General features: G+C 53.9%; 1 protein-coding gene across 1 annotated transcript; it reads left to right on the forward strand.

Moving 5' to 3' along the window:
- The first annotated feature begins 1,271 nt into the window (after positions 1-1,271).
- LOC136564079 (centrosome-associated protein CEP250-like) lies at positions 1,272-24,251 on the forward strand. The gene is made up of 23 exons (XM_066561848.1): positions 1,272-1,286; positions 2,412-2,644; positions 3,106-3,259; positions 3,795-3,985; positions 5,289-5,508; positions 5,971-6,251; positions 7,437-7,596; positions 8,162-8,465; positions 8,897-9,051; positions 10,996-11,186; positions 12,492-12,619; positions 12,798-12,967; positions 13,726-13,902; positions 14,201-14,215; positions 14,512-14,646; positions 14,923-15,066; positions 15,529-15,809; positions 16,996-17,155; positions 17,714-18,017; positions 18,444-18,598; positions 19,552-19,627; positions 23,548-23,609; positions 24,210-24,251. The coding sequence occupies exons 1-23, from the start codon at positions 1,272-1,274 to the stop codon at positions 24,249-24,251; spliced, it is 3,753 nt and encodes a 1,250-aa protein (XP_066417945.1).
- The last annotated feature ends 1,493 nt before the right edge of the window (positions 24,252-25,744 follow it).

Here is a 25,744-nt window from a genome sequence, read left to right on the forward strand (position 1 = left end):
TTATCAGCACCCTCTGTCTATAGAAAAATGGACCAAAGGCCAAACAGGAGGTGATAATGGGGGGGGACTAAAACCACAGCCATGAAATGCACATGCTCTGAAAAGGTGGATCCGTGGAGGAGCCATGCTAAACAATTCTTGGAACATGTAAACTAGTTTGGGGAAAAGTTTAAATATGCATGATTGGTTATGACTATGCAGTAGACTGATGCAATAGAAAGGGTATGTAAAGGACATCTCTGAAATAGCAGGTGTGCTCTGGGCTGAATGCAAAGCATCTGGATGAAAAAACTAGGCTATATTCTCTTTGTCTCTTATTGTCCTTTATTCAACTTTTAAATTTTTACTGGAGACTGAACCTCATTTTTCACAGTGGGGATGTGTAAAATGGGGCTTGGGGTGCTCAAATGCCTCCAGAAAGCACCAAAAAAACCCAAGCACCACACTCCCCTCGTGCCTGGGCTGGCGGTCCAGCAGCTCAAGTAGAAGAGTCCTCCAGGAGCTCAGGGAAGCAGTAGCCCTCGTGCTGAGGCACAGCCTGTGGAGAAAGCGGTCAGTGGCCCAAATGTGTGCTCTGGAAATCAGAGCTGGGTTCCTAAATCCCATTGGAAGTGTCTGTAATAGACCTGTGGTGGCTGAGGGATGCATGTGGGAAGGGTTTGGCAGCCTGGAAGTGGACTTGTTGACGATCTGAGCTCTGTTGTGTCTGGGAGCCTGTTCCTTTGCCCTTGCCCAAGGGCAGAGTGTTGGTGAGGGCTGGAGTTGGAGGCTGTGTCTGCCCCGAGAGCCGGTACCGTGGGGCTGCGGGTGCTCCTGCCAGCGTGGGCTTGTCTGAGCCGGGCCTTGTGCCTCTTTCAGGAGCTTGGATGGGAGTTGAGCCAGGGAGGGCCTCGCCAACAGCCCCTGGAATGCTGGGCTTTGGGCCCTGGCAGCCATCACAAAGGCCGTGGAACGTTGGGGGTATGACCCTGGCAAGTGTCACAAAGGCCATGGAATGCTGGGGGTTGGATCCTGGCAACAATCAACAGCTCCTGGCTATTGGGGTTTGGACCCTGGAGCTGTCAACAGCTCGTGAATTTGGGGCTTGGACCTTGCAAAGGCCAACGGCACTTTGATTGTGTGCTATTGACCCTGCAAAGGCCAAGAACCTTTGGAAATTGGTGTTTACACCCTGCAAAGGCCAAGGGCCTTTGGATATCTGGGTGTAGACCCTGCAAAGGCCAAGGGCCTTTGGTCGCTGCTGTTTCCTCACTGCTGGTGCCAAGGGGCAGATGGAGACCCGGAGGGTGAGTGACAAAGCCGCTGCTCTCCTTGTGCCATGCCCAGCAGCGACCTGGGTGGGCCTGGGCTGTGCCTCGGGGAACAGTTCCCTTTGGGATTTGCAAGGGATTAACAGTTGGCTGTTCCAGAGCTGGCAGCAGCTGTGGTGCTTGCCCTGGGGACAGGCCTGGGAGGGAATGGGGGGCTCCTGGCTATCCCAGAGCGCAGCCACATCTCCTCCACTGTCCTTGTCCCACTGGAGGCCGTGGGCACAAACAAGGGAGCAGCTTTGCTTTGCCTTCCCCTCACCCAAATTACAGCGCAGCCTCAGCGCTTCCCAGAGTCAAGAATGAGTTTCTCCCTGACATCTCCAAAATGATCCCCAATAGCCCAGAGGAGGTCACAAGGATGATAGGAAGATGCTGCAAGGGCTGGAGCACCTGTGCCAAGGGAAAAGGATGCAAGAGTTGGGGTTGTCCTGACTAGAGAAGGTTCCAGGGTGACCTTAGAGTCCCTTCCAATGCATGAAAAGGCTGCAAGAGAGCTGGAGAGGGACTTAAGCCAGGGGCCTGCAGGGACAGGACAAGGCGTCCCAGCCAGACATGGCAAGGATGGATGGGATATTGGGAGGGAATTCTGCCCTCTGAGGGTGCTGAGGCCCTGGCACAGGTTGCCCAGAGAAGCTGTGGCTGCCCCTGGATCCCTGGGAGTGTTCATGGCCAGGTTGGACTGGGCTCTGGGCAGCTCCCCTTCTGGTGTTCTTAGAAGTGATCAGACACCTTGCAGCATGTTGGTTTGTGCTGCTGTCAAACTTCTGGACTGAAAATATTGCCAAGAAGGGGAGGAGGAGCACAGCTGGAAGTGCTGTGCTCTGGGACAGGCTGGGAAGCACTTAGAGGCAACTGCCTGAGGGGCAGCCATGCAGTCTGAGTGTGCTCTTCCCTGTGCACTTGCAGGGAGCTCGAGGGCTTTCTCACCAGGGACGTTCCTCCAGAGCCCCTCAGGTGAGTAAACTGTGCTGAGCTGGCTGGTCTTTTGAAACTGGTTCTCCATGAATGGACACTGGTTCTTGTGGGATCAGAAGAGGCATCTCAGTGCTACTTTGGAACAGGAACAGAATACCTCACTAACAGCTGGATGTGGCCTTTCAGGTGCTGGTAGACGGCGGTGACAGCATGGCCAATTCCATCATCTGCACCAACAATCCTGGGAACATCCTCTCAACTCTGACATCCACTGACGAACAGCATCCCTTTGAATTGGCTCGGGAAGCTACAGAGAATTGTGAGCGCATGTGGCAACAGTTTGATCAAGTAGAGGAGAGAACCCAGAGGATCAGAAGCCAATACCAGCTCATAGACTCTCTGTTAGCAGAAATCAGAAAGTGAGCATTTCCTCCTCCTCCTCCTCCTGCTGCATTCCAGAGGCAATCTGCTTCCAGGTCTGGGAGGTCAGAGGTGTCCTGGGTGAAGAAATCACCTGCCTACCATGTGTAGGCCTCAGTGTGGCTCTCGAGCATTGTCCTGTCTGGGTTTTTCATGCTCTACTGGGACTCCCAAGGCTGTCTGCGAGATGCAGAGACATGTTGGAATAGAATATTCCTTCTTCTCATCGTGCTGCTTCCTTGAATTCTGTTCTTTGCGTGCCCCTGCCCAGCAAATGCTTGTCACTGAAGGAAGGCAAAATCCTGCCTTCCTTTCCCTTTGCCTCTGGAGGATTTCCTTGGGAGGGAAAGAGCAAGGTCTTCCTTAGCCCACTGCCCCCAGCTCCATCCTGGAGTGCTGAAAATGGCATTGCTGACTCTACAGGCCTCTTGCTTCTTCTGACTGGGCCTTGTCTCCGCAGTGACTGTGCAAAGTTTGAGAAGTCCAAGGAAATGCTGCTGCAATGCACTGGAATCCCGGAGACAGCAGCCTTTTGTCTGCAGCAGCAGAACACCAAGCAGCAGAAGGAAGCGTCAGCCCAGGCAGAAGAGGCAGAGCAGCAGGACTGGATGGAGGTTGGTTTTGGAAATGAGATGGTTTTCCCTTGAAAACTCGTCTTGCCCCTTCTTGTACATTGGAGGACTTCACTGCACTCGAGGGAGAAGGGCCATCCTTGCAGAGGCAGCTGGAAGTAAAGAGGCAGACTTTGGAGGAATTGCAGCTTCAGAGGGATGTGCTGGAGCAAGGGAGGGATGATGGTAGCAGGGCTCTGAACACCTTATTGCTAGGCAGCACCTGTGGCAGCCAGATCAGCCAGATGCTCTTTCTGGCACTGGAGGACAGGCACAGCACTGTGCACACCTGGCTCAAGAGGGCACACGCATTTCTTAGCCAGGGATATGCATGTTCATCAGCAAAGTGTGGCATGCTTGTGCAAAATGTGTTGCTTTGGGCAGCCACAGAGCCTCTAAAAGAGGGAACGGAGCTGGGGAAACTTTGAGGCCAGAGCACAGGTGCTCCTTGTCCTCTGGCTGCCTGTGAGGTGGCACTGGCTGGCTCTGCACAGGGCTCCCGAGGAAGGGCTCCAGCTGTACCTTGTCCCACTTGCAGGTTTCCCAGGAGCAAGAGTCATCGAGCTGGTGTCTGGAGCAGCTGAGCCAGGAATCCTCTGGCCAAGGGCATGAAGTGGCCCAGGTGTGGCAAGAGGAGGAGCTGCTGGCCCAGAAGGCTGACCTTGAGGGCCAACTGGCAGCCAGCGAGGGGCTCCAACAAGACCTTGCCAGGCAGCTGGAGGAGACCAGGTAAATGCAGGGAGTTGAAACTTTTCAGATGGTTTTACATTCCATGGACACAATATGGAAGAGTCTCAAGAAAAAAAAAAAAAAGCCACCATGTGAGGGTCATTTTTCTGTCATGTAAAGCCAGCAAAGCTCTCATGAGCCTTGGGCTCCTGTTTGTGCTACCGAGCACACTCCTGTGGGATGTCAAAAGCAATCCAGCCAGCCCTGAACTGAGGAGTAGTTGAACCATGCAGATGCTGATTGAAACCTCAAGTTTCTCTTGGGTTTGGTTCCTCGTTCTGGGCATTGAACATCCCTCGTTCCTTTCCGAGTAGCTTGACATGATCCTGACCTTCAGACCAGGAGGCTTCATCTTCAGCATTCCAGGCTCTTACCTTGGCACGTTGGGAGTAGCACGCTGCCATTCAGGGTGAAGCCAGAGGCTCCTGCTGACAATCTTGAGGCATTTCTGCTTCCAAGCACACCCTTGAGAAGTGTGGGACAGGATGTAGAGCTGGTTAGAGAGCAGCAGGGAAAGCTCTCTGGAATTCTCAACAGCCTCTGGGCATTCTTGCTGATTGTTGATGGGCACCCAGCTGCCAAACCTGCCAAGGTTCCTTTGGATGGTCCTTCTCACTGTGCAAGGAAGGACAAGTCCCTTGGGCTACTGCCTGCTTGTTCAGCAACACTCAAATAAAGGCAGCAAGTCTACTCCTTGACCTTGCAAGAGTTGAAACTGCAGTCTCTGCATTCAGGTAGTTGCAATTTGGACAAAAGGCTGTTCTGATTATTTACAAGTGCTGCCATGACCATGAGATTTTACTGTATCTGCAAAGTAGTTCTGAAGCCTCGTTAAATACCGGGTGTCTGGAAGATGATGTACCTTGATGTCCATTATCAAGAGCATTAAAAAGTCTGGAGTCAGCCAGGACAAGAGTCTGTTCTGTCCCCCTGCAGAGCAGCTTGGAAGTGCTGATGAGAGAAGGGCTGTGAGCAGGGGCTGGGCTTTTGCTTGTTGCTCCAGCCTGTTTGGGCACAGCTACCCAGAGTCATAGGTCAGAAGCAGCAAGTGAAGGTTTGGCTGTTGAGGCCAAGTTGGGCTGGGCTGTCTGTGCTATGGCAGGCCATAAGGAAGGCCTGGGCAGTCCCTCAGAGGCCCTGCTCTGCTCTGGAAATGGCCCAGATGTGCCTTCTCAGGACGAGTTTCCAGCTGAGCCATTTTGCATCCTCAGGCGTGGGGATCTTGAGCCACGTCGTCCTGGAATAACCGGCTGTGGGTGTCTGGAGCAAGCAACTCATGTCTGTCCATATTTGCAACTTGTAGGTCAGCAAAGGAGAGCCTGCAATCCAGGCTGTTTGCTGCTCAGCAGCAGATGGCTCAGCTGGAGATGACCTGGAAGCGTGTGGAGGCAGAGCTGCAAGGGGAGCTGCAGGGAGCTCGCAGAGAAGCCCAGGCAGCACACAGGAGGCACGAGGAAGAGCTACAAGGCCTCAAAGAGGAACGGAATCTCCTCCTTGAGCAGAGGGAGGCTCTAGAAAAGCAGGTGAGTGAAAGAGCAGTGGCTCTGCAGTCATGCAGCGAGGGGTCTGTGGCCTTCTTGCTTTTCCATGGCAGAGCAGCAGCTGCTGGGGTGAGCCCTGGGGCTGTCTCGTGCTCTGGGGGCCCCATGGCAGCTGCTCTGAAGGACACTCAGTGCTCTGCTGAATGTCAGCTGCTGCTCTGGACAGCTGGGCTAGTCCTCTCTGCTGCTGGCCAGCAAGCAGCAGCATGGATTCCTGCTGGCCTCTTCTTGCTAGCCTTGCTTTGGCAGGTGCTTTCTCAGGTGCCTTTGCGGGTGGGCCACTTAGAGACTGAAACAAGTTGTCCATGTCCTTTGTGCATCTGGTGCTCTCAGGACAGGGAGGAGTGGAAAGTTGTCCTTTACCTTTGCTCAAAGCCTGTGCTGTGGCTGAGTGTGAGAAGCTGTGGCTGTAGCCTCTGACTGCTTTGTTCTGTTTGACTGGAGGTGGCCGAGTTGACATCTCAGCTGGCAGCCTCCCGAGAGTGCCAGGAAAGGACTGCGCAGAGAGCCCAGCAAGAGGGGATGGAGGCCCAGGAAGAGTCCAGACAGAAACTGTTGGAGATTGAGCAGATCCAGAAGATGCTGGAGGAGGCAAAACATCAGAACAAGGAGCTGCAAGTGCATCTGGACTATCTGGAGAGGAAATGGATTCAACGTGAAGAAATGGCAGAGCAAAATTCAGAATTGCAGGCTTCCGTCAATGCCCTAGAGAGGGAAAAAGCCAGGTAAATGAAAGCCTGGGGGACTCTGCATTGTGGTGAATGGATTCCCTCTTTGCCATCTTTGCACCCACCAGGGGCTCTGGCAGCAGTTCCTAAGTGGCAGATTCTGAACTGTCCGTGCAGACAGATCTCATTGTCTGGATCTTGAGTTTCATTTTCTTTTCTTTTAAGCCTTCAGAGAGAGTTTTTCTGAAGAGAAAGGCTTTTGGGGCAGCCCTTTCCCTCTAGTGGTTATTGTGTTGTTAGGTGGGTGTGTTGACACTGCCTGAGGTGCACTGTAAGGAGCTGCATACATCCATCAGCTCCACCTTGGGGCCTGTAACTTGAAGCCTTTGGGGTCTGGATCAGCCTGGCATCTGATGCTTTTTCTGGGCAGAACCATCTTAGGGCCCTGATTGCTGCTCTAGGCCAGCTTGTCCTTGGAGGCAGCCCAGAAACAAGAATGTCTCTGTTGCATGGTTCCTCATCAAATGTCCCCCGCTGCCTGCAGGGGGTCAAGCAGGGTCCCTGCCACCCTGCACAGTCACAGGCATTTCTGACTGTGCAAAGAATGCAAGAAACAGGACAAGTTATGGGGGGCTCCTGCAGCCGATCAAGTCCTGCCAGGCTTCAGTGCCACAGGATTCTTCCTCCAAGAAGAAGACAAAGCAAAGGCAGGGCACTCCTGCTTGCCTGGAGCCTTCTGCATCTTCCATCAGATTGGGCTCCAAGTCTCAGTTGCCCCTTTGGCCTTTGTTTCTCCAGCTGAAAGTAGGATGGGTGCTGGTAAATCTTATGGAACTTGCCAGAGATTCCCTGGCTCTAGGGTGCTGCTCCTCCTACCTGGATGTGTAAGATGGGGAAAGGAAATGTCTCTTCCATGCTGACCAAACCTCCCTGCTTTGGAGCCTGGTTAGTCAGAGGAAAATTGTTCCTCTCCCCTAATGACTTCATTGCAAGACTTTGTTAGGTTTGTATTCACATTCCCATCTCAGAAAGAAGGTAGGGCATGGAGGCAGGAACTCGCTGTTCTTTCTGAGACAAAAGCAGAGTAGGCACATGCTGGGCTGGGACTGCAGGGGGAACAAACAGCCAAGTTGTTGAGACCAACCTCATCAGGCAGAGCAGTTTTTCCCTGAGGTGGTGCATGTCCTGAGAGTTGATAAAATGTGCTATCCTTTAGTAATGAGTTGATTGCTTCCCTTCTAGACTGATTCTGTCTCTGGAGGAAAAGAATGTGTGCCTGAGAACGCTGGAAGAACAGAACCTGGCACTGAACAATCAGGTGTCTCAGTGTCAATCTGCTCTTCAGCAGGCCAAACAGCTCTCCTCAAACCGCGCTGGACAACTGCGGGAGCTCAACACACAGGTAAGCTGTGCAGTGGCATCCTCTTCTCCAGGGACACACAACAGCACCTTTGCCTTGGAGGCCCCAGCCTCTTTCCCCTGCCAGCAGCATCCACAGCTGCCGTGTTCTGCCCAGGGCTGCTGCTGCACCCTGAGGCTGAGCCTGGATCTGGTGTCAGCTGCAGAAGTTTTCCCCCATCCTCTCCCGGGTCCCAGCAGGAAATGTGGGAGGAGAAGCAGCAGCAGACTCCTCTGGAGCTTCTCTGTCCCTCTGTTGGCAGTGTTGTCCCAGACAGAGTTGGTGCCTGTGCCAGGCACTGAGCAATGTGGGGACACAGAGGTGGCTGTGGCAGGCTGGGCAGGGCACTTCCAGCACAGTCAGTTCAGCTGCTGTTCAGGGCTGCAGCCCAAGGATGCCCATTGCCTCCCTTTCCCTGTTTTCTCTCCATTTGCCTCCATTGCAATCCTTGCTTCTGTGCCTTCTGGCTTTGGCTTGAAGTCATTTCTCCTTCGTTGCTCTCCCTGCGGCCCACTCTGCTGCCTCAGGAGCAGCCCTGTCCCTGAGGCTCTGTGCATCCATCTTCCAGATCCGGGCCCTGCAGGACGCAGTGCTGCAGATGGAGGCTTCCCAGGCAACTCAACAGAAGCAGCTGCTGAAGGAGCTGGAGGAGTCTCGAGCAGGAGAACGCTCTTTGAGGGACTCTGTGCACGTGCTGCAGGCTGAGGTGTCTGAGCTGCGTGTGAAGCTCCAGAGCTCTGATGACAAAGCTCTTGCCTTGGCCATACAGTGTGAGGCTGTGGAGCTGGAGCTGAGGAAGACACAAGCTCAGAGAGATGACCTCAGAGCCCGCAACCTGGAGCTGCAGAAGGAGTTGGAGGAAATTGAGCAAGGTACAGCTTCTCCTCTCCCACTCACTGCCCCATGCTGCCTCACCAGCTGAGGAGCTGTAGCTGGATGCCTCAGCTCCATTCCCCCAAACTCCAGGCCCTGCCAGAGCCTCCAGGCTATTGGCCTCTCTGGAGCAGGGCTGCACAGGCATCCCCTCTCCTTTGTCTCTCTTGAGTTGCTCACTCTGCACAAGGCCAAGAACAAACACACTCTCCTATCTCTCTGAATCTTGCTCCTTTCATTCCTGCCTTTTTCTGTGCCTGGAAGTTTCCTTCATTTCTGTCAGCTTTGGAGCCTTTGTGGGCTTAGCGCCTGGCAAACACAGGCAGGTAGAGAAGACAGTGCTCTTGTCTCTGCAGGATGCACATCAGTTTGCCTTTGCTTTGCTTTTCTCCTTCCCATTTTCCCTTTCCTTTCCCCTTCCCTGCTGCAGATTGCGTGCAGGCAGAAGCCAAGCACATCTGTCTCCAAATTGCCCTGGAGAAGGAGGCCACTGAAAGGCAGGAAGAGGCTGTGGCTCTTCAACAGGAGGTGGCATCTCTGAGGAGAAAATTGGAAAAGCTGGAGAAGGAAAGGAAGGATGTGCTGGTGAGATTGGCAGATGCCACAAAGGGCCATTTCCTAGCTATGTTTGGACCTTCTGTTATTAGTTCTAAAGAGCACCTTTTCCCAGTTTAACTTTTCTAATTGCATTCTTCTGAATAAGGAGGAGAAGATGTTGTAGTCATGGCAAAGCCAGTTAATGCTGAGGCTGCTGATTTTCCTCCATGCTGGGCTTCTGTGCCCTTGAACCTTTAGTTCTCAATGTCCTCAGTGTCCCTACCGACATTGCATGGTTTGGGGAATTCCTGGTGTCCAAACCCATGTTCAGATTTCTAACTATCTGGATCTGGAATGAAGGACAGAGTCCCAAGTTTGCTGTTAATAGAAAGGTGTTTGGCCTTGGCCATGGGAGAGCAGCCAGTGGGGAGAGAGGAGAGGAAAGCCAAGGTCTGATCCCCAGCAGGACGTGTGCCTGCAAGGGGAGAACTGGTCCTGAGTGGCAGCAGAGAATGACAGACTGATCTGGCCATTGCTGCTGCCAGAGAGGGCAGTGGGGCTCTGGGGCATGGAGCCATGGGAACTCTACACAGGAGAGGTGGAAAAGCACTGCTGTCAGCCCAGCCCCAGGGAATGAAAGGCTGCGGCTGTTTGCTCTTCCCTTCCTCCCTGATGGAGAGCACATCCTCGTGGCACTGCCTGAATCCTGCTTAGCGGGCACTTGAAATCCTGGCTGCAGTTCTGGCAGCTCCTCCCCAAAGGAGGCCTGGAGTGGAGCTGCAGGAGGTCAGGCAAGGGCAGAAGGGAAGCTGGGATGGGCTGAGTGAGCTGGGAAAGATGCAGCATCAAGGGGAGCCCAGCAAAGCTCTGCAGCATCCCAAGAAGCACAGAGACAGGGGCAGCCTGTGCCTGCCCCTGCAGCAGGAGTCCAGATCTGGTATGAAAAGCAAAGTGAGGGAGGGAATCAGGGAGCCTTTTCCTCCCTGTTTTGGCAGCATGAATGGGAAATGTACCAGCAGCAGATGAGATATCTGGAAATGGAGTATGAATTGCATGCACCTGAGATGAGCAATCATAAGGGAAATAATCAAGAATTCGAATTAGAGAGGGCAGGCATGCAGGAAGATTTGGAGCATGGGGCTGCTGCTTTGAAGAAATTGAGGGACAGCACTTAGGTACTGAGTGCTGCACTCAACCAAAGTGAAATTGCCAAAGGCGTTCTTGAGAAGGACTTGGACATCCTGAAGGGAAAGACTTGTATCCAGGCAGGCACTGGCATTGACCTTCATGTCTACTCCAGTGTCCTGAATTATTCCAGAGATGTTTCCCATGAAGAGGTGGGTCTCTATCCCTGTCAGTCCCATTGGGTAAAGCAGCCTGGGCTGCAGCAGGCAGCCTTGTCTGTCTGCCTGGCTCCAGCCTGACACCATTGACTGCCAGATTGTTTCCTGGTATGCTGGAATGACTGATCCAGCTCTGGAGCTTGCTGTTCAAACCAGCTCCAGGCCAAAAGCAGGGCATGGGGAGCCGCTTCTCCTGTGCTCACAAAAGGGGAGGCAATGCATGGAGGACTGGATTTGGTGTGGGAAGGAATGAAGCAGGTGAGCAGAGTGATGGACTAATGCCAGCTGAGTTTTAGATCAATAGCTGACAATGTTCAGCACTGCTGGCCCTTAGAGTCAATTGTATTGGCGGTTGTGGAAGATGCAGTGGTTGTGAGAGGCAACACAGAGTTTGGAGTAGGGATGTTTGTTGGGAAGGAGCTGTCTGGGCCCAGGCAAGGCAGCAGGGCCTGCCACAGCACTTCCAAGGGAACAGTGCCAGAGGCTTTTGGCAGGCCAGGCTATCAGAGCTGCATGGGGCAGATGCTGTGAATCTTTGAGGCCAGAGCACAGGTGCTCCTTGTCCTCTGGCTGCCTGTGAGGTGGCACTGGCTGGCTCTGCACAGGGCTCCCGAGGAAGGGCTCCAGCTGTACCTTGTCCCACTTGCAGGTTTCCCAGGAGCAAGAGTCATCGAGCTGGTGTCTGGAGCAGCTGAACCAGGAATCCTCTGGCCAAGGGCATGAAGTGGCCCAGGCGTGGCGAGAGGAGGAGCTGCTGGCCCAGAAGGCTGACCTTGAGGGCCAACTGGCAGCCAGCGAGGGGCTCCAACAAGACCTTGCCAGGCAGCTGGAGGAGACCAGGTAAATGCAGGGAGTTGAAACTTTTCAGATGGTTTTACATCCCATGGACACAATATGGAAGAGTCTCAAGAAAAAAAAAAAAAAAGCCACCATGTGAGGGTCATTTTTCTGTCACATAAAGCCAGCAAAGCTCTCATGAGCCTTGGGCTCCTGTTTGTGCTACCGAGCACACTCCTGTGGGATGTCAAAAGCAATCCAGCCAGCCCTGAACTGAGGAGTAGTTAAACCATGCAGATGCTGAGTGAAACCTCAAGTTTCTCTTGGGTTTGGTTCCTCGTTCTGGGCATTGAACATCCCTCGTTCCTTTCCGAGTCGCTTGACATGATCCTGATCTTCAGACCAGGAGGCTTCATCTTCAGCATTCCAGGCTCTTACCTTGGCACGTTGGGAGTAGCACGCTGCCATTCAGGGTGAAGCCAGAGGGTCCTGCTGACAATCTTGAGGCATTTCTGCTTCCAAGTAGACTCTCAAGAAGTGTGGGACAGGACCTAGAGCTGGTTAGAGAGCAGCAGGGAAAGCTCTCTGGAATTCTCAACAGCCTCTGGGCATTCTTGCTGATTGTTGATGGGCACCCAGCTGCCAAACCTGCCAAGGTGCCTTTGCATGGTTCCTTCTCACTGTGTAAAGAAGGACAAGTCCCTTGGGCTACTGCCTGCTTGTTCAGCAACACTCAAATAAAGGCAGCAAGTCTACTCCTGGACCTTGCAAGAGTTGAAACTGCAGTCTCTGCATTCAGGTAGTTGCAATTTGGACAAAAGGCTGTTCTGATTATTTACAAGTGCTGCAATGACCATGAGATTTTACTGTATCTGCAAAGTAGTTCTGAAGCCTCGTTAAATACCGGGTGTCGGGAAGATGATGTACCTTGATGTCCATTATCAAGAGCATTAAAAAGTCTGGAGTCAGCCAGGACAAGAGTCTGTTCTGTCCCCCTGCAGAGCAGCTTGGAAGTGCTGATGAGAGAAGGGCTGTGAGCAGGGGCTGGGCTTTTGCTTGTTGCTCCAGCCTGTTTGGGCACAGCTACCCAGAGTCATAGGTCAGGAGCAGCAAGTGAAGGTTTGGCTGTTGAGGCCAAGTTGGGCTGGGCTGTCTGTGCTATGGCAGGCCATAAGGAAGGCCTGGGCAGTCCCTCAGAGGCCCTGCTCTGCTCTGGAAATGGCCCAGATGTGCCTTCTCAGGACGAGTTTCCAGCTGAGCCATTTTCCATCCTCAGGCGTGGGGATCTTGAGCCACATCGTCCTGGAAGAACCGGCTGTGGGTGTCTGGAGCAAGCAACTCATGTCTGTCCATATTTGCAACTTGTAGGTCAGCAAAGGAGAGCCTGCAATCCAGGCTGTTTGCTGCTCAGCAGCAGATATCACAGCTGGAGATCACCAGGAACCATCTGGAGGCTCAAGTGCTCACAGTCACACAGGACAAAGAGGTGATAGAAGGTGAGAACCTCGTGTGCTTTGTTTGTGGTGCTGCACCTGACTAGAGAAGCTGAGCACCCTGTAAAGGTGTCTCTGTCCACAGAACTTCTGAGGAGTGGTGGGGCTGGAGGCACTGAAAGGGCCTGAGGTGAGTAAAGTCAGTCAGGACCCTCACTGTTGCTGTTGGTCGTGTTTGCAGGAGAAGTGAAGTGCCTGCAAGGTGAGCTGGAAGCAGAGAGAGCTCTCAGGAGGCAAGAACAGGAAGACACAGCTCAACAGCTCTTGCAGGCAGAGCAGCAGCATCAGGAAAGCCTCAGGCTTCAGGGAACTGCTCAGCAACTGGAAATAAAGAAGCTCCTGCAAGACCTGGTAGGGGACAATATGCTTCTGAATTGTCCAAGCCAGCCCTGTGGGTTGGTGCAGCACAAGCAGAGGCTGAGGGTGTGAAAGGGCAGCAATCCTCTGCCAGAGGCCTCCCGCTGCTGGGCCGGGCAGCAGAGCCAGCAGCTGAGACTTGGAGGAGCGTGACGGCCCCCAGGATGGTGCTGGGACAGTAAATGCAGCCATGGCTTCAGTGAGGGTGTAAGAGGAGTTCCAGAGCAGGTTGGGCAGTGCCCACCCAAAGCGTGGCAGCCCAGGGCAGGATCATCCCCGAGTGCCACCTGCCACAGAGCAGATGCCAGCGTGGAGCAGATGCCAGCGTGGAGCAGATGCCAACAGTGCTGCTGGCTGCAGGCGTGGGAACTCGTTTCCTTTCTCGCTGTGCTTCCATGATGGACAGAGGGATTAGCTTTGGGCTGGAAGCAAATGGAACAGGCCCCTTGTCACTGGTCCTTCAGTCCTTGTGACTGGGGCATCAGAGAGGGGAAGGTGACACCTCCTCCTCTGAGTGCTTGGACTCAGTGCTTGGGAAGGTCTTTGCCAGCAGAAGAGATTCCACAAGTCTGTGATTCTTGCACCTGCTGAGCCTCCTTTTGAATTCCCTGACAGGACACAGCTTCTCGAGTGCAGAAAGCCAGTGCTGTTGTCTTTTCCAGTTGGGGGTTGTGGGAGGGATGGAGCTTCACATCTTTCAGCCAGGAGCTTGCCTGGGGCTTCATCTTGCAAATTTTTCCTCCCCTCCTCAGGCAAGTGAGCAAGAAAGGCACCGTGCAGAGATGGAGGAGACGCTGGAGCAATGGGAAAAAGAGAAGGCAGAGAGAGGGCAGGAGCACAAGAAGGTGCTGTTTGAGATGAGGCAGAAAGTTGCCACCCTGCTGGCCCAACAAGAAGAGCTAAAGAGATTTGAAAATGCCAAGCAAGAGGTAATGATTGTGAGAGGAGAGCTGGTGTGATTTTTTGCAAGGCTGGAGCTGTGGGAGATGGCAGGATATGGGGCTGTGTGGAGCATGCCCTCCGTGTCTCCTGCATTGAATTAGGGGAGGTGAAAGCTGAACGGGGCTGTCTTTGGCCCCAGGAATGAGCCCTCTCATAGGAAGCCAGGCAGAAACATCAGCTGTCAGCTGAGATTTTTGTGCTGCTCTTGTGCTCTGTTGTTCTAAGATGCACCTCAGGGTATCTTCACTGTTCTCCTTCTGCTCCCCTTTTGGTGTGTACTGGTAGATGTTCACGGCCAAGGTGAGTTTGTAGGACTTTTCTTTTGTGGGCATGGGAAGGGTGCAGCAGGAATGCTGACAAGAGAAAAATCTTTTAAAAGGCTTGCCTGGAGTATTTCTGAACAGTAACGCAGAGATGTCTTCTGGGCTGTGTTTTAAGTCACTTCCTGGGAAGCTGTGTCTCCCCCAGGGCAGGCAGTGGCCCAGGGGAGCAGCAGCCAAGTGCTCTGAGAGCACGTGAGCCCATCAGTCTTTGCCCCTTGCCACACGGATGCTGCAGGAGGAGCGTGAAGCCCTCTGCTCTTTCCTCCTGTGCAGGTCCTGCTGGAAGAGCAGAAGGAGAAGAGTGCTTTATCAGAGGCACTGCTCCAAACTCAGGGAGAGCTCAGCCGAGCCCGCCAGCAGGTGCAGCAGCTCAGGCAGGAGGTGACAGAGCAGCAGGAGAAGGGGCAGGTAAGTGTGAGTAGGCAGGCAACAGAGGGCAGGGCAGTGACAAGGGCACAAAAGGCAGCTCCTGGGACTGAGGAAGCAAGGGCTGCTTCAGGCCCTGGGAGCACAGAGCCTGGTAAGCTCCAGAGCTCAGCCCCAGGAAGGAAGGCTTGCAGTGGAAGCAGAGCTGGCTAGAGCAGCCAAAAGAAGCAGCTGAGGGAATGGGATTTCGAGGCAGCAAGTGGAAAAAGCTGAGCCTGAGGGCAGGTCCCAGGAAGTTGCTCTGTATTTTGTTGCCAGACCATCAAGGCAAATCTGCAAGATGAGCTGCAGGAAGCTCAGAGTGAAGCCCAGGCAGCGCAGAGGAGGCACGAGGAAGAGCTACAAGGCCTCAAAGAGGAAAGGAATCTCCTCCTTGAGCAGAGGGAGGCTCTACAAAAGCAGGTGAGTGAAAGAGCAGTGGCACTGCAGTCATGCAGCGAGGGGTCTGTGGCCTTCTTGCTTTTCCATGGCAGAGCAGCAGCTGCTGGGGTGAGCCCTGGGGCTGTCTCGTGCTCTGGGGGCCCCATGGCAGCTGCTCTGAAGGACACTCAGTGCTCTGCTGAATGTCAGCTGTTGCTCTGGACAGCTGGGCTAGTCCTCTGTGCTGCTGGCCAGCAAGCAGCAGCATGGATTCCTGCTGGCCTCTTCTTGCTAGCCTTGCTTTGGCAGGTGCTTTCTCAGGTGCCCTTGCGGGTGGGCCACTTAGAGACTCAAACAAGTGTTCCATATCCTATGTGCAGCTGGTGCTCTCAGGACCGGGAGGAGTGGAAAGTTGCCCTTTACCTTTGCTCACAGCCTGTGCTGTGGCTGAGTGTGAGAAGCTGTGGCTGTAGCCTCTGACTGCTTTGTTCTGTTTGACTGGAGGTGGCCGAGTTGACATCTCAGCTGGCAGCCTCCCGAGAGTGCCAGGAAAGGACTGCGCAGAGAGCCCAGCAAGAGGGGAGGGAGACACAGGAAGAGTCCAGACAGAAGCTGTTGGAGATTGAGCAGATCCAGAAGATGCTGGACGAGGCAAAACATCAGAACAAGGAGCTGCAAGTGCATCTGCAGAACTTGGAGAGGGAAAGGAGTCAATGGGAAGAAGTGGCAGAGCCAAATTCAGAATTTCAGGCTTCCGTCAATGCCCTAGAGAAGGAAAAGGCCAGGTAAATGAAAGCCTGGGGGACTCTGCATTGTGGTGAATGGATTCCCTCTTTGCCATCTTTGCACCCACCAGGGGCTCTGGCAGCAGTTCCTAAGTGGCAGATTCTGAACTCTCCATGTAGACAGATCTCATTGTCTGGATCTTGAGTTTCATTTTCTTTTCTTTTAAGCCTTCAGAGAGAGTTTTTCTGAAGATAAAGGCTTTTGGGGTAGCCCTTTCCCTCTAGGGGTCATTGTGCTGTTAGGTGGGTGTGTTGACACTGCCCAAGATGCACTGTAAGGAGCTGCATACATCCATCAGCTCCACCTTGGGGCCTGTAACTTGAAGCCTTTGGGGTCTGGATCAGCCTGGCATCTGATGCTTTTTCTGGGCAGAACCATCTTAAGGCCCTGATTGCTGCTCTAGGCCAGCTTGGCCTTGGAGGCAGCCCAGAAACCAGAATGTCTCTGTTGCATGGTTCCTCATCAAATGTCCCCCGCTGCCTGCAGGGGGTCAAGCAGGGTCCCTGCCACCCTGCACAGTCACAGGCATTTCTGACTGTGCAAAGAATGCAAGAAACAGGACCAAGGTATGGGGGGCTCATGTAGCTGATCAAGTCCTGCCAGGCTTCAGTGCCACAGGATTCTTCCTCCATGAAGAAGACAAAGCAAAGGCAGGGCACTCCTGCTTGCCTGGAGCCTTCTGCATCTTCCATCAGATTGGGCTCCAAGTCTCAGTTGCCCCTTTGGCCTTTGTTTCTCCAGCTGAAAGTAGGATGGGTGCTGGTAAATCTTATGGAACTTGCCAGAGATGCCCTGGCTCTAGGGTGCTGCTCCTCCTACCTGGATGTGTAAGATGGGGGAAGGAAATGTCTCTTCCATGCTGACCAAGCCTCCCTGCTTTGGAGCCTGGTTAGTCAGAAGAAAATTGTTCCTCTCCCCTAATGTCTTCATTGCAAGACTCTGTTAGGTTTGTATTCACATTCCCATCTCCTAAAGAAGGTAGGGCATGGAGGCAGGAGCTCGCTGTTCTTTCTGAGACAAAAGCAGAGTAGGCACATGCTGGGCTGGGACTGCAGGGGGAACAAACAGCCAAGTTGTTGAGACAAACTTCATCAGGCAGAGCAGTTTTTCCCTGAGGTGGTGCATGTTCTGAGAGTTGATAAAATGTGATATCATTTAGTAATGAGTTGATTGCTTCCCTTCTAGACTGATTCTGTCTCTGGAGGAAAAGAATGTGTGCCTGAGAACGCTGGAAGAACAGAACCTGGCACTGAACAATCAGGTGTCTCAGTGTCAATCTGCTCTCCAGCAGGCCAAACAGCTCTCCTCAAACCGCGCTGGACAACTGCGGGAGCTCAACACACAGGTAAGCTGTGCAGTGGCATCCTCTTCTCCAGGGACACACAACAGCACCTTTGCCTTGGAGGCCCCAGCCTCTTTCCCCTGCCAGCAGCATCCACAGCTGCCGTGTTCTGCCCAGGGCTGCTGCTGCACCCTGAGGCTGAGCCTGGATCTGGTGTCTGCTGCAGAAGTTTTCCCCCATCCTCTCCCGGGTCCCAGCAGGAAATGTGGGAGGAGAAACAGCAGCAGACTCCTCTGGAGCTTCTCTGTCCCTCTGTTGGCAGTGTTGTCCCAGACAGAGTTGGTGCCTGTGCCAGGCACTGAGCAGGACACAGAGGTGGCTGTGGCAGGCTGGGCAGGGCACTTCCAGCACAGCCAGTTCAGCCGCTGTTCAGAGCTGCAGCCCAAGGATGCCCATTGCCTCCCTTTCCCTGTTTTCTCTCCATTTGCCTCCATTGCAATCCTTGCTTCTGTGCCTTCTGGTTTTGCTTGAAGTAATTTCTCCTTCGTTGCTCTCCCTGCGGCCCACTCTGCTGCCTCAGGAGCAGCCCTGTCCCTGAGGCTCTGTGCATCCATCTTCCAGATCCGGGCCCTGCAGGACGCAGTGCTGCAGATGGAGGCTTCCCAGGCAACTCAACAGAAGCAGCTGCTGAAGGAGCTGGAGGAGTCTCGAGCAGGAGAACGCTCTTTGAGGGACTCTGTGCACGTGCTGCAGGCTGAGGTGTCTGAGCTGCATGTGAAGCTCCAGAGCTCTGATGACAAAGCTCTTGCCTTGGCCATACAGTGTGAGGCTGTGGAGCTGGAGCTGAGGAAGACACAAGCTCAGAGAGACAACCTCAGAGCCCGCAACCTGGAGCTGCAGAAGGAGTTGGAGGAAATTGAGCAAGGTACAGCTTCTCCTCTCCCACTCACTGCCCCATGCTGCCTCACCAGCTGAGGAGCTGTAGCTGGATGCCTCAGCTCCATTCCCCCAAACTCCAGGCCCTGCCTGAGCCTCCAGGCTATTGGCCTCTCTGGAGCAGGGCTGCACAGGCATCCCCTCTCCTTTGTCTCTCTTGAGTTGCTCACTCTGCACAAGGCCAAGAACAAACACACTCTCCTATCCCTCTGAACCCTTGCCCCTTTCATTCCTGCCTTTTTCTGTGCCTGGAAGTTTCCTTCATTTCTGTCAGCTTTGGAGCCTTTGTGGGCTTAGGGCCTGGCAACCACAGGCAGGTAGAGAAGACAGTGCTCTTGTCTCTGCAGGATGCACATCAGTTTGCCTTTGCTTTGCTTGCCTCTTTCTCCTTCTCCTTTCCTCTTTCCTGCTGCAGATTGGTGGAAGGAGGAAGTCCAGCACATTTCTCGAGAAACTGCCTTGGAGAAAGAGGCCACTGTAAGGCAGGAAGAGGCTGTGGCTCTTCGACAGGAGGTAGCATCTCTGAGGAGAAAATTGGAAAAGCTGGAGAAGGAAAGGAAGGATGTGCTGGTGAGATTGGCAGATGCCACAAAGGGCCATTTCCTAGCTATGTTTGGACCTTCTGTTATTAGTTCTAAAGAGCACCTTTTCCCAGTTTAACTTTTCTAATTGCATTCTTCTGAATAAGGAGGAGAAGATGTTGTAGTCATGGCAAAGCCAGTTAATGCTGAGGCTGCTGATTTTCCTCCATGCTGGGCTTCTGTGCCCTTGAACCTTTAGTTCTCAATGTCCTCAGTGTCCCTACTGACATTGCATGGTTTGGGGAATTCCTGGTGTCCAATGCCGTGTTCAGATTTCTAACTATCTGGATGTGGAAGGACAGGGGAGAGTCCCAAGTTTGCTGTTAATAGAAAGGTGTTTGGCCTTGGCCATGGGAGAGCAGCCAGTGGGGAGAGAGGAGAGGAAAGCCAAGGTCTGATCCCCAGCAGGACGTGTGCCTGCAAGGGGAGAACTGGTCCTGAGTGGCAGCAGAGAATGACAGACTGATCTGGCCATTGCTGCTGCCAGAGAGGGCAGTGGGGCTCTGGGGCATGGAGCCATGGGAACTCTACACAGGAGAGGTGGAAAAGCACTGCTGTCAGCCCAGCCCCAGGGAATGAAAGGCTGCGGCTGTTTGCTCTTCCCTTCCTCCCTGATGGAGAGCACATCCTCGTGGCACTGCCTGAATCCTGCTTAGCGGGCACTTGAAATCCTGGCTGCAGTTCTGTCAGCTCCTCCCCAAAGGAGCCCTGGAGTGGAGCAGCAGGAGGTCAGGCAAGGGCAGAAGGGAAGCTGGGATGGGCTGAGTGAGCTGGGAAAGATGCAGCATCAAGGGGAGGGGGGCCCAGCAAAGCTCTGCAGCATCCTGAAAAGCTGAGAGAGAGGGGCAGCCTGTGCCTGCCCCTGCAGCAGGAGTGCAGATCTGGTATGAAAAGCAAAGTGAGAGAGGGAATGAGTGACCATTTTTCTCCCTGTTTTGGCAGCATGAACGGGAATTGTACCAGCAGCAGATGAGATATCTGGAGAAGAAGAATGAATTGCATGCACTCAACATGCAAAGTCAGCAGGAAAGTTTTCAACACTTAGACAGTGAAAAGGAAACCATGCAGGAATATTTGGAGCATGGGGCTGCTGTTTTGAAGGAAGGAAGAGGGAGCACTCTGAGTGCTGCACTCGCCAAGTTGAAAATTGCCAAAGGGGCTCTGCAAAAACGCTTGGCCTCCCTGAAGGGAAAGACTTCTATCCAGTCATGCACTGGCATTGATCTTCAGTCCACTGCAACATGCCTGAATTATTCCAGAGATGTTTCCCATGAAGAGGTGGGTCTCTATCCCTGTCAGTCCCGTTGGGTAAAGCAGCCTGGGCTGCAGCAGGCAGCCTTGTCTGTCTGCCTGGCTCCAGCCTGACACCATTGACTGCCAGATTGTTTCCTGGTATGCTGGAATGACTGATCCAGCTCTGGAGCTTGCTGTTCAAAACAGCTCCAGACCAAAAGCTGGGCATGGGGAGCTGCTTCTCCTGTGCCCATACATGAAGAGGCAATACATGGGGGTTTGGAATTGCGTATGGGAGGGAATAGAGCAGCTGAGCAGAGTGATGAACTAAACCCTGCTGAGTTTTGTACCGAGAGGGCTGAACAGCAGCTGCACTGCTGGTGCTTTGAGGATGCTGCCTGAGACTGAGATTTCTGAGGGACAGCTTCTGTGGTGTTTGAAATATGGGCATCATTTCCTCTCTGAACACCCAGCAGGCTGTTGGAGCACAAGAGGAGCAGCTGTTAGGTGGCTCAAGGACCAGTCTGGAATCTAAGACACCACTTGCATCAGCAGAGAAGGAGAAGGGAGAGAGGCCTGAATTATCCACTATGCCCAGAAGTGGCCAGCAGGTAAATTGGGCTTTGGCTGCCTCTGCAGAGCCTCAGGCTCCTCTGGAACTTGGCACCTTAGGCCAGGCAGTGCTTTGGAGACCTCTGCTTGTTGCCTTGCCTCTCCCTGTCCCTGCTGTGGCACACCCCTTTGTTTGTTCTCTCTCTTGTGGCAGCCCATGGCTTTCACAAGGGCACCTTCACTGCGCTGCCTCCCTCCCTGGCCCCGTGTCCCTGCACACACACACTGGCCTCTCTTGCACAGCCTCCAGTGAGAGCTTTTTGCCCCCAGTGTTGTCTGGTGCACTTCAGGGTCTCAGAGCAGGGATCTCCTTGCCTTGATGTCCAGAGGTCCTTTTGCTCCATGTTTGCTGACAGGTTTCTGTGACCTTCTCTCCCATCCAATGTGCAGGTAAACCCTGAAAGGAGAAGAATCAGAACTTTTAGGAGAGTGTTCCCCCCAGACTACTTTACCTTGCCTGTCCCCATATCTGCCCATCAGTATCTGTCAATTTTTGAAATAGAAGAGTCCTCCAGAAGCTCAGGGGAGCAGCAGCCCTCATGCTGAGGCACAGCCTGTGGAGAAAGGGGTCAGTGGCCCAAATGTGTGCTTTGGAAATCTGAGCTGGGTTCCTAAATCCCATTGGAAGTGTCTGTAATAGACCTGTGGTGGCTGAGGGATGTACGTGGGAAGGGTTTGGCAGCCTGGAAGTGGACTTGTTGATGCTCTGAGCTCTGTTGTGTCTGGGAGCCTGTTCCTTTGCCCTTGCCCAAGGGCAGAGTGTTGGTGAGGGCTGGAGTTGGAGGCTGTGTCTGCCCCGAGAGCCGGTACCGTGGGGCTGCAGGTGCTCCTGCCAGCGTGGGCTTGTCTGAGCCGGGCCTTGTGCCTCTTTCAGGTGTCCCTGCTGCAGTCACAGCTGGCCCAGGAGCGACAGCACCACCTGGAGAGCTGTGCAGGGAGCAGGCAGGAGACACAAGGTGCAGAAGGGACCTCCTTGCTTCCTGAACGTCTCAGAGAGGAGCCAGGCTGCAGCTGGATGCACTCTTAGACTTAGGCAGTAGTTTATGTTTAAAGGATAGTATAGGTGTAATTGAACATTTATACAATTGTGTTCCATAGGATAAAGGATATATTTATAGGAAAATAAAGAGTTTATTATGATCATGATTAAACTAAAAGATCTTCATCAGGGTTATTTACTCCCCAGTGCAGAGACTGATAACTTCCAGTATAGTGCATTATATCTGAAGTAGCATTGAAGCAATCCCAGTCCAGCCAGCAAAAACCAAGTCTTAATTAAAGATTGATGCTACTCACCCAAACCAATGATAATGGGCAAACATTTCTCTCAGCCTCAAGGCATGACCTTGAGGAGCATCCTGACTCCAGGGAGGAATCTGCAGAAGGGAGACATGTGCCATGAACCACTTTGGTGAGGGCAGGAGAAACCTGCCATGTGTGGAGCTTTTTCATTTGTCCTCAGGAAGCTGCAGCCTGTTTGTTCTCAGAGTCACAGAATCTCAGGCTGGGGGAGGCTGGAGGCACCTCTGGAGGTCACCTGGCCCAGCCCCTGCTCCATCAGGGCCACCCAGAGCCGGCTGCCCAGGATGTGTCCAGGTGGCTTTTGAGTCTCTGCAGGGATGGAGACTCCCCCAGCTCCCCAGGCACCTGCGGCGGTGCTCGGCCACCCTCCCAGTGCAGAAGTGTCTCCTGAGCTCGCAGGGCCCCTCCTGTGGGTCACTTTGTGCCCGAGGCCCCCGGGGCTGTCCCTGGCCCTGTCCCCTCTGCAGCCTCCCCCTGGCTTTTCATCCACAGGGATGAGATGCCCTGAGCCTGCTCTGCTCCAGGCTGGGCAGTGCCAGCTCTCTCAGGCTCTGCTCATGGCAGAGACGCCCCAGTCCCTCCATCAGCTTCATGGCCCTGTGCTGGACTCTGTCCAGTCTGTCCCTGTGTCCCGTCCTGGGCAGCCCAGCTCTGGGCCCAGCACTCCAGGGCTGGCCTCACTGGTGTGGAGCAGAGGGAAAGCATCCCCTCCCTCTGCCAGCTGTGACACAGCTCCCAGTGCAGCCCAGGACGCTGTTCTGCATTGCTGCAGGAGCACATTGCTGGCCCATGGGCATCCTGGTGTCCAGCAGAACCCGGACAAACTTCAGTTTTCCAACTGGGTGGCCCCCAGCAGTCACCGCTGCCTGTGGTTGTTCCCTGCCAAGGACAGGACTCAGCACTTGTCATTGGACTGTCCCCCTTGCTGAACTGTCCCTCTGCATGGCAGCACTTGTCTCTGGCAGATCAGCCACTGCTCCTGGTTTGTGGGAGGGCACAGCCTGGCCCCCTCCCCCAGTTTACTGACAAAGCACTCAGGAAGGACTGGGCTCAGCATTGTCCTTCCAGGGTCCACCGCTAGACTCTGTGCCACTGATCACCAGGGATCCAAGAAGGTAGAGTCTGCACAAGGCATCTTGGCTTGTATGTACTTATTCAGAAAGATTTGGCAGGATTTACAACAGAGACTTCTGATCCATATCTTATGTGGGAAAAAATGGAATGATCCATGCTCCCTCTCACTGGTGGTGGGTAAATTGGTCCTGTTGTTGGTGGCAGTGGATGTCATCTGCATGGGAACTGTGCCAGACTGGTGTGACATACTGTGGGAAGAAGGGGAAATTTCTCCTTTGGTAAATTCACGGGCAGCAAGCAGTCTCAGCACCATCAGGGGCAGCAGGCAGAAAACAGAGAGGGCAGGCAGATCAGATCAAGCAGCAGTGGATCTCAGGATCACCCACCGGCAGCCAGCAGAAACCTTAAAGGCAGGCAGATCCGATTCTAGTGCCAAGTTAAAACGCAGCCATACCCCCGGCTAGATAAACATGAACACCCCAACACCTCCACAGCCACTCCTTCCTTTCCCCCCCAGAAGGGAAGAGGCAGCCTCGGCCCCACCCTCGGCAGGATCCCAGGTGGGGCTTACACCTGCCCTGATGTCCCCCAAGCTGTGGAAGACACAGAGCAGGAAGCAGGGACAGTTCCTTGTTGCAGTGTGATGCCATTTCCTGTTTCACCTATCCCAACCCCTCAGGTGCGCCAACCTCTCCTTTCCCCTCCCCCTGTCCCCAGGCTTAAAAGGAGACAGGACCATGCGGACTGGATTCTGTTGGGAGCTGTTACAAGATTCAGAGGTCTGTCATCCGGGAATAAAACTCTGGATTAAAACTCTATGGCAGAATCCTCTCCTTTTTCTCTTCACCGTCCCCTGAACCTTTTCCACCAGAGGTAAACTGAGTTTCTACTATGCCTGGATTTGTTCCAAGTGCCTAGCTGCAGCATCCAGCCGGCCAAAGGTGTCTCTGAGGTGAAACACCACAGCTGCCACCTTTGGCCCAGCAGCAAGGGTCAGACGAGGCCAGGCACATCCCACCCGGAAATATTGGGATTAACATTCCATATTTATACTGCCAGGATGTTGCTCTGGCCAGGATGTACAACAGAAATCATTGAATCTACGCATTGCCCGGCTGTGCAGCCAGCAAGACACGGGCAGGAGGACACACATGGCCCTTCCTGGCTGGGCAGGAGGGCTTGTGGCCATCTCCAGGCACCAGTCCAGCAGGGATCCCTGCAGCTCCGGCCCCTGCCCGGCTGCTCTGTCCCAGCACAAAGGCTTCAGCAGAACCACCCAAGGCCAAGGGGCTTCTGGCCATTTTCCCTTCCCCACTCCACACCAGGGCTGCTTGCTTGGCACAAGGACCCCTTTTCCCCTCTTCCCCTGTGCCCTGCAGATGCTGGACACCAAAGAGAGCTCCTGGGAGTCTGGCTATTAGAACACATTCTATATTTATAGCCTAAAAAAGAATGAAAAAGCAGGGAAAAAACCAATCTTAAAGAAAAGAAAAATCCCCCCAGCTCAGAAGGCCCCAGCAGACAGAGAGCCTCTCAAATCAGCTCTCCTCAGAGCTCCAGCAGCACAGCCAGCTGTGGCCCCAGGGACAAGGCCGTTTCTTGCGGGCCCTGCGAAGTTGATCTTGCAGCTTCTGCAAGATGGAGCCCGGAGCTCTCTCCACAGCCCAGAGGACAAAGGCTGTTTCGAGAGCCAGGCTTCTGGTGGCAGGGCTGATGTCCTCTGCCTTGTCTTCAAGGGCTGTGAGAGAGAGGAACAGAGGCACAGTCAGATCCCGGATCTTTGGGGAGCCGAGGAGACCCCCGAGGCAGGGCCATGCCAGCTGGCTCTGGCCATGGCCAGGAGGGAGCAGGGAGCAAGGGATGAGCCCGAAGCTAGTGGACACTATTGCCCCACGTGGGCCTGAAATCAGGGTATGTGCCCTGCCCTCACCAGGCAGGGCAGGGCAAGGTGGGGAAGGGGTGGGTGGGGCAGGGCGGAGCAGGGTGTGGTGGGAAGGGGCCGGGTGGGGAAGGTTGTGGAGGGAAGCCAAGGCCCGTGGCTCACCAATGAACCTATTGCCACCTGTCACAGAGACACCTGTGGGCTTTCCAGCCACAGCAGGTTGTGGCACAGGTGTCCCACGGCTGCTCAGCTCCTGTCCCCTGCTAGCTGGGGAGAGCTCCAGGAGGGTGCACTTGGTGCGGGATCAGACCCTTTTCCAAGGGCTCCGTGTGGTCAGCACTGGCTTCCCCTCCCTTCACAGCCCTGCCAGGCAGTCAGCAGCCGCGGGCACTGGGCTCTGGAGGGGGCAGCGGGGCGGCTGCTGCCCGGGGAGCCGCAATGCCGCCCTCCCCACAGCCCAGCTGGGCCAGGCTCCATTGGCACCCGGCTCAGGGCACAGGAGCCTGGAGCAGAGCCCACAGTGAAAGGAGCTGATGAAGAGGTAACTCATGTACGCATGATTTCAGTATTAATGGTCAGCAATATTAAGCAGAATCCTAAGAAGCAAGATGTGCTTTTGCCATTTTATGATAAGAGAAAGAGAATGCACCAAGCTAAGTGGAACAGAATGTGTTGAAACCACTGAAACAGCCAACGATGGACTGTGCATGCTTCAGAAAGAAAGCTGATAAGTGCAGACTGAATAAGACTGTTGGCCTTCATTGGAATGACCCCAGTGTAAGACTCGGAGCCTTCTTCAGTGGCACCACCAGAGTACACTGAACTTGCTGTCACGTATGCTAATGATATTAATGTCTTTTGGGAAGTAATTTGTATAACCTCTCCTAACCAAGGAATGGAATGAACATGCTTGAAATGGAACCATATATTGTGCTGTGCAAAGTGCTGAGTGTGCCTGTTAGGAGGAATGCTGGAAAATCCCAGCCTTACAGAGATGGGGCCACTGAGAGGCATTTTAAAAGATTTTATTCC

Source organism: Molothrus aeneus, chromosome 17 (assembly GCF_037042795.1).
Source record: "Molothrus aeneus isolate 106 chromosome 17, BPBGC_Maene_1.0, whole genome shotgun sequence".
NCBI lineage: Eukaryota > Metazoa > Chordata > Aves > Passeriformes > Icteridae > Molothrus > Molothrus aeneus.